The sequence below is a fragment of the Haliotis rufescens genome, unplaced genomic scaffold (assembly GCF_023055435.1).
Source record: "Haliotis rufescens isolate VD_foot unplaced genomic scaffold, xgHalRufe1.0.p SCAF_57, whole genome shotgun sequence".
NCBI classification, from domain to species: domain Eukaryota; kingdom Metazoa; phylum Mollusca; class Gastropoda; order Lepetellida; family Haliotidae; genus Haliotis; species Haliotis rufescens.
The window spans coordinates 2,832,675-2,840,616 of NW_025964301.1; the positions used below are offsets into that span (position 1 = coordinate 2,832,675).

A 7,942-nucleotide genomic window follows, 5' to 3' on the forward strand; every position below is an offset into this window, starting at 1 on the left:
AACGTCGCCTTAACCGTATTAAAGAAGTTGATATCAATACATTGTGTCTACTTTGTCATTCGTCAACTTCTAAGTAATGCCTATCAAACAATTCAATATGGTTTTATTGGCATACAATGGTCACGTTAATGACAAGTGTTATTTCTCTGTCTGCATCATCTGCTTGGCATCCTCAATCTGCACGTTTTCCAGTTACTCGTGGATCAAGCGTTCGATTTCGTCATGCATGATTCTTCCTTTCTGTGATGATAATTCACAGGTTACGCGGGTGTTAGGATAAAATCCACAATACGCCATGGCCCAAAGAGGTTTATAAAACGGGAAGGGAGTTACAGATGTGACGAGTTTCCGATGACTAAGGTCCAGGACATGGACTGAATGTGTTTCCTCTTCAAGAACGAATCCCAAATCCAGGCTGTAAGTTGTACCACTCTCGTTCAGTGTCAGGTTGTCGTCGGACTGACATTGTCCGTTGTAGTCCACCTGTAGACATATTCCATTATGATGTGAGCATGCTACCAAATTTGCACTCAATCCAGTTGACTGCTGCTTGTTAGCATCAACAGGGCTGTGAGTCAAAGCTGCTTCGAAGATAAAAGTATTGCTATCCTCTGGTGTTATGAGAGAGTATGTGACCTCCATGCCATACATGATGGTCTGTCCTGGCCTGATGACCAGAGGTGTTGATGTCAGGACTCTGCGAGCTGAAAGTAGTCGGCATCCTGTCCTTGGTGGAAGGTGTTCTTGTTTGCCATTGGTGACAACTGGCCCCGAAACCGTCAGATCTTCACTTGCAATACTGGAGTCCCATTCCAGATCCACACCTGGGGAGAAGACACATCGTCCGTAACAGGTGAGTGCGTTTCCCTATATACAAACATCTATACTAAATGTCATATTAGTGAGTGAATTGGGTTTAACACCTTTTTAACAGAAGTCCAGGAATATCACGGCGTGTCAGCTTAGTGTGGGATGAAAGTGTAATATTAATATTGCTATGGTTTCCGTGAATATTAAGAATAATACTATATGGATTAAAGTATAACATGTCGGTGAATCAGAAACAAATATTAGTTTAATAAAACGAAAGTCTACCTGCCATATTTGGACAATGCTCCAGTAATTGAAGGACACCATTTCGTATCAGATAGACTGACTTCAGCAGGGGGATGTTAATTAGTTTTGAATGTGAAGTCGGAACATACTACACATTTCGAAAAATAGAATATGCTTTGTAATAAAATGAGTCAGTGAGTGATCTGGGTTATATGAGGCTTTTAACAGTATTCTAGTTGTAACAAGGAAGACCAAAGTGCTGCAGGTCTCAGACGTTTACCACTTTGGTGAAACCCTCAAGCACGGGTATGGTGCTCACAAACCTAGAAACATAATGGGGGCGAACCCACGATCATAGAAATGTGGCGTACTCAAGGGACGCAACTATGCAAAGGCGTCTTAGACCATTGTCAGCTGTTTATTTCGTTCCACACGCGAGACACTAAAACAAGGACTGGTCAGCGCGGATCCGGTATACTGCCTCTGAGTGGGGTATTCATGTTAAACTGCGGCATGGTTTCTTAGTTTCTCCGTCCGGAGTAGTACAATCAGCTAAACATACATGTGCATGCATGTCGATAAACAGGTACAATAATCTTGGACGCGACGTTAAACCCCATCTCACATAACCTCACCTCAAGATTTCAGCAAGGAAAGGGCAGTTTTCTCTGGGGTAAGCCAACCTCGAAACCAGTAGCCCTAAAAATCCTCGAACTGGCCGTCCCTCTTATGCACCCATGCCAACCACTCAATCTGAGGTACATGAACGGAAGTGTCCAGTCGGAGTTCTAGGACAAAGCCCACTACTGAGGGGATTGATCCTCGGGTCCTCCAAAGAGCTCAGATGAATATCCAGTAGAGACATTCTCTAATCCTTGGGTATGGAGAACGGTTGGGGGCAGTCCAAACACCATCAGCCAATTCATGGTAACTCTGCCCAGGGGTATGGTAAACGTGTAAACGCATCTACCCAGGAGACCTCTGCATCAAAGTCTCTGTATTCGTCATCAGAAAAAGTGGGGCGGTCGGGTAGCCTTGTGGTTAAAGCGTTCGCTCGTCACGCCGAAGACCAGGGTTCGATTCCCGACATGGGTACAATGTATGAAGCCCATTTCTGACGTCCCCCGCCGTGATATTGCTGGAATAGTGCTAAAATCGGCGTAAAATCAAACTCACTCATCAGAAAAGGGTCACAGCCTCGTGTCTGGAGATGAACTGCTGGAGGATAATAAAATCTCTAGCATTTGGTCTGATGTGGAGAACCTTCTTCTGTCCAGATGGAATCCAGATCCTATGATAATGGCAACACCATGTCGCTCACGTACCCATGGGCACCAATAGAATGATAATACCAAAGAGGATTATCCTTGGAATGTCGAAGATGATGGTCATGCCCCTAATGCCTGTCAGTGCGCTAGTGGGTCCCTGGGGTATAAAGACTATTAAGGACGAAGCCTTATGGATCAGTTCTCTAGTATACACAAACAAAATGTCTGCATTTCTGATAATTTGGGTGGATTGCATGAGCAAATCGTATATATAAATGAGGATTTAAAAGGCACAGACAAATGATTTGCAACACTTGCTTTCCATTGTAATTACAGTAATTTGTATTGATTTGTAAACCTAGTGAATATTGTAATACATTTGTTTATTGTATACCATTTGTTGTTTGTTTGTTGGTTTGACACTGAGTTCTTTTAAATACATATTTCTTGGTTAACACACTGTTTCAATTTAGGAAACGACAGGTAAAAATAGTGATTCATAAACACATAGTTGTGATATTATCGGAATCACATAACAGATCTGCTTTTAGCAGAGGTTTCTTATGATCATGGAAATGGCGTTGTCGCTTTTATTTACAACTTCAGTGTACCATGACTTTTTGAAGACACCATTCAATCTTGTAAAATTGGGACAGGTTTTAGAAAGAAACATCTTCATACAGAATCATTTGACATTACAGTAACTATTCAAGTAACTTAAATTAGTGAGGAGAGAACTTCATTGCAGTGAACAGTTGTACTGCACTTCGTGATGCTCTCCACATCAATAAAGCAACCTGAGGGTGAACTCACATGCGAGCGATCCTTTTACTCCCAACGGCTGCCCGGTCATATATGCAGCTGTGGACACAAATGTGTTAGGGTGACATCAGTATCAATAGACATGACGTGCCATTATTACCATGTGGTTCACAGTTATATGGGGATAGTTTATAACCGTCAGATGTCTGCACAGTTATGAAACAAAATGCAAAAAAATATCAAAGAAGAGGAAGTATCTTTAAGAAAATACTTGAATTAAATTAAAGTACAGACTGATTACCTTGTGGCACATGCTCGTGTTCAATAGTGATTGCATCATTCAAGGATGTATTTCCATTTGGAGTCTCTATTGGTGAAAAGACAACTGATTTGACGAGGCCGGCCATCTTCAACAAGGGGGTAATTTTACTGAAGCAAGTTGAAGCAAAGCTGACACCAGCTTTTCCAAGTGACACCTTTGGTGACATCTCCAACATGGAGCTCAAGGTGGCAGCTGAAGACCCCATCATTTGTAGATCCTCTATCTTGTCAGCTTTACTCCGCATCTGTCGTGTGTACTCGGTAGATGACGTCAATTTTGCTAGAATATTACTGGTGGAATCCAGTTCCTCCTGTGTCAGCTTCAGAATCGTGCTTGATCTCTCTTCAACATCTGACAACAGAATGGCTCTCCTCTGCTGTATTTCATCAATCAATTCGTTAAAGGCTTTGTTGATGTCAACCACGGTAGCCTGTTTTGACACCTGCATGTTTGAATGTTTTTCATTTAGACCTTGTTTTATTTTCTCAAGTCTCTCTGCCTTCTGCCTCAGCTTGACTAATATATCGGCAATGGACATTGCCTTTCCTTGGTGTGCTTCATCCACGGACACGACGTTGTGCCCCTTCCCTTCTTTGTGTTCTACTACAGTGCAGGACACACAGACGATCTTTTCACAAGTGTAGCAGTAGAACTGTAGGGGCTGGTGATGTTGTGCACACTTATGGAGACGATTGAAACTTTTACCTGGTTGTTCTTTCATTTCCTTAAAACTGACAGTTTGGTGATCTCGCATCGACTTAACTCTTTTGTGGGCATTTAGACATTCTTGGCACAGGAAGACGCCACAGTCATCACATCTGGACATGGCAGGGTTACTATCAGGACAATCTGTACATGGCAGATGGAGACCTTTCACAATCTTCAGATGATCCAGGATTCTTAGAATGATAGGCTCTTTGGGCAGAGACTTCACACCACCCGGCAGGTCATGTTGGTGTCGACACATGGGACATGATAACGTTGGGAGTCCTTCGCTGTACGTCTCTAGACAAGCCTGACATATTGACTGTACACAGCAGGGCATACGACGAGGTATCCGTCTGACCTCATCAAAGTGTTCTCTACATATTGGGCACTCAGTGAGGAGGTCCTTGATGGCGGACGCCGATACATAGTCCGACATGGTTATCTGGAAATAAATTTAAAACATCTGAAGCATTTTCGGATTCCTTGTGTAATCGTCTTTGTGTCTCGACACAATTGGTACAAAGTCGTATGAGACACATCCATACTTGGATTGTATGTACATCACTCAAAACTGCAAGAAGCATTAAATAATGAGCTCGTTGTTTTATCGATTTTAAATGTTGCTTATTACCACAACTCTCCCAATGCATAATAGAATAGAATATGCTATTGATTTAGGGTTTATTTTCATATCATAAAATATAAGCTAGCTACACGATAAATCGCAAAGAACAATTGGAATGAAGCATGGTTTATTTCACGATAAAACATTGTTCTACCATGACGTCATTTCTGGAGATTCAAACATGCGCTCGCATCCTAATGATGACGATATCTATTAGAGGGAAGTGTTTTGTGAGTTGTTCCCAATAGATGTAGCAGATAACGCAATGGCCGAACGATCGCATCAAAACGTGGGAGAGATATGACAATCGGTATTTGGAGAAAAGGTACAGATAAAAGACGTGAAACTTGTCAAAATACCCCTGTTAATAAAATAGACTTGTCCGACATTGCCGATTTCGGAGTGTATTCAGGGAGTCATCATTATTTACATAAGGGTAAACCAATTGAGAGCAAGTACATTGTATTAAGATCTTTAAAGAGGCTGTGGAAAATGTTGGTATCTCATCTAAGCAATTAACGACTCGTGGTCGATGTTTATCGCACAATTAAACACTGTGTCCCTAGTGGTTTATTCTCCCTGCAGTGCTTTAAAACAGAGGGGGAGCAACTCGCTCTTTTGATATGACGAATTGAGGCATTGTCTGTTGATTAACGCCGCACCCAAAGGCGGTTTTAAATGATGTAATGCACATAATCATATGTTCTTTTTATTGGTATATTTTATAGAAACCTAGCTCATTATATGTAACGATTGCCTTTTTAAACTTCAGTAACCTTGACCTCTCATCAACGTCAAACAAGGCCTATTTAACAAGACCCTTGTCCATGAAATCATGTATGTCCAGGAGTATCCTGGCATAAAATGTTCTTCTGGGCATAAACTTCTGTCATGGGGACCTTGACTTAACAGTCGGCCAGTCATATGTCATAAAGTTAACTTAAACGCACAAATTTTTTTTATGTCAGATATGCAAATTCTACAGGTAAGCATGTATTACTATGAAGTGCACACATTTACATTGAAATATTCAACTGATTAGAGTACCTACGTTCTGACATCTGCAATAGTCATAGTCATTCCAAATCCTGACTGGGCTATACTCATTATTAAACCACTCTACTTGTAAATAATATTAATACAAGTCATTCCAAGTTAGGATGGAGCCCTATCCATGATCAAATTACATGGTGTGTACTATTCTAAGTTTGTCCACATGACGTTTTATAGTTCACATTCTTCCTACATCCAGAGAAAATGTAATTCTGAGCGTCTGCCGCCCAATACATGAATACTTCACACAAAGGTAAAAACATCCCTGAGAAGCACTACAACCAGAAGCCGACCTAGAGGTTACCGATTCACTAAGCCCATTACTCCCTCAGTCAGCCTTACACCCGTAGATACCGGAGAGACAGGATTCCATCAAGGTCAGCTTGCCCAGCCCGAGAGCTAAGAAAGGCTCTTGCTTGAAACACAGTAAGCCTTGTTTGCCTGCACCGGGACTCCATGCAACCGAGGACAATTTACTAGCTTGATGCAGTGCGGAAAGCAGTCAGATGTAACGGCATAGATATAGACATATGCATTGAAAGTAGGTCACTCTGCACGGGCTACAATATCAGACATTTTCAAGGATCAATGTATAACACTTACTACTCCTATTGGATATAAGTTTTAAAAAAATCAACAAAAAAGAGGTATTGCATTCAGTAGTAAATGTGTGTGTTTGAGTGCATGGTCGTAGCTTTAAATTGTAATTGAGTTTGAAAGGACTGTTATAGAATGGATTCAATGTGAATTTACTAATTATTGAAATCACTTCCTTCACTTGATATTTCCAACAGACAAGCAATTCTCAGTAACTAGCTCTATCTGTGTTTAAGGCATATCAATATCAAAATCGCAATGATATGTCTCTGACATGAATGCAGAAGTAGTCATTATAGTCACGGGGTGGGTATTTTCGTTTTGATACAATATGCGTATGATATTTGAAGCATCTTAAAATAATTTGAATTCATATTGTAGTAGCGATCATTTACACTTGTCTATGCACAGTCGAATCCCGTTGTGTCGACCTCGGATGTGTTGAATGCCCGGTTGTGTCGAACCCACAGTCCTGGCCCCGCAAACTCGTGATATATTTATCACTATTTTAATCAGAATGTGTCGAATTTTCCGTAGTCTCGAAATAGATGTGTAGTCCCAACAAGCCTATGTGGCCCGTTTGCTTTGTGGTGGCAAGTAAAGGGCTCAGGACAAGGAAGTAGTTATTCCCTTTTCGATATGGTCATGGGGCAGGTAGCAGGCCTGTGACGTGTCTATTTTCGTATATCACATTTGTATTCATGTTGTAGTGAAGATAATTTTCACAGTTCTTTTATTGAGTATCGTATAAATGTACAAAAAAACCAGTTTGTTCCGTTTTACCTCCGTTTGTTTAATTGTTGTTTGGAAGAAGTTGTTGTAAGGAATAGAGTAACAGTTTATTGTACAAAGGCACCTGTGGGACAGACTACAATTTGTATCTACAATAAAATGGCAATACATATGATATAAACTAGCAAGCACACATATTTACATCATACGTTCAAACGTATGTCCAAAATGAATAGTAAGCAGGCAGTGGTGAAGAAAAACAACTCCTCCCACAAATACAGAGCAAATGGAAGCACCCCTAGGATGGTTACTCACAATAGAGTCGGATCGAGGATTGGGAAACGGAAAAGGAAAAAAAACCCACAAAGCTTACAAGGCTTGCTGCATGGCTAACTGCGTGACCCAAATACTACCTGATCGACATGAACTTCAACCAGGCTTTGCATTAAATACAAACTGTCGATCTACAGTCGTCACACTTCTGTCTTTAGACATGTTGACGTATGATGGACTATTCAATTAGCTAGACATATCATGTCAATATGCTCTAATATCCACATAATCACCTCAAATATTCTGCTGTATGGTGGGACTTCCTGGATCAACAATACTGTTGTGTAACCCGCTAGGCCACCTGTGTATTAATTCTGTTTGGCAGCCACATATCTCACCTGTAGTGTACCTATACAGTGTTATTACCTGATGTACATACATGTCGGTGTACCGGACATTGGATGAGGTCAGTGAAATTACTTACATGTCGATGTTTGGCAAAAATCACAGTTTTCACACCTAGCCCAGGAACTGTACTTACAAAGA

At 41.0% G+C, this 7,942-nt stretch overlaps 1 protein-coding gene across 1 annotated transcript; it reads right to left on the minus strand.

Moving 5' to 3' along the window:
• Positions 1–7,942, minus strand: LOC124137789 (tripartite motif-containing protein 45-like). Its single transcript, XM_048385295.1, has 4 exons — positions 7,881–7,942; positions 3,388–4,558; positions 3,138–3,185; positions 1–824 (listed from the first exon to the last, which is right to left on the minus strand). Exons 2-4 carry the CDS (start codon positions 4,550–4,552, stop codon positions 193–195), a joined length of 1,845 nt encoding a protein of 614 aa, XP_048241252.1. The 5' UTR covers positions 4,553–4,558; positions 7,881–7,942; the 3' UTR covers positions 1–192.

Bases quoted from the DNA above. Each gene is read 5' to 3' on its own strand.
- LOC124137789 (XM_048385295.1), bottom strand. From the start codon at position 4,552: ATGTCGGACTATGTATCGGCGTCCGCCATCAAGGACCTCCTCACTGAG. The intron at 3,186-3,387 runs GTAATCAGTCTG...TTGTGTCCACAG, and splicing joins ACACGAGCATGTGCCACAAG to CTGCATATATGACCGGGCAG. The intron at 825-3,137 runs GTGAGTTCACCC...TCTTCTCCCCAG, and splicing joins AGTAAAAGGATCGCTCGCAT to GTGTGGATCTGGAATGGGAC.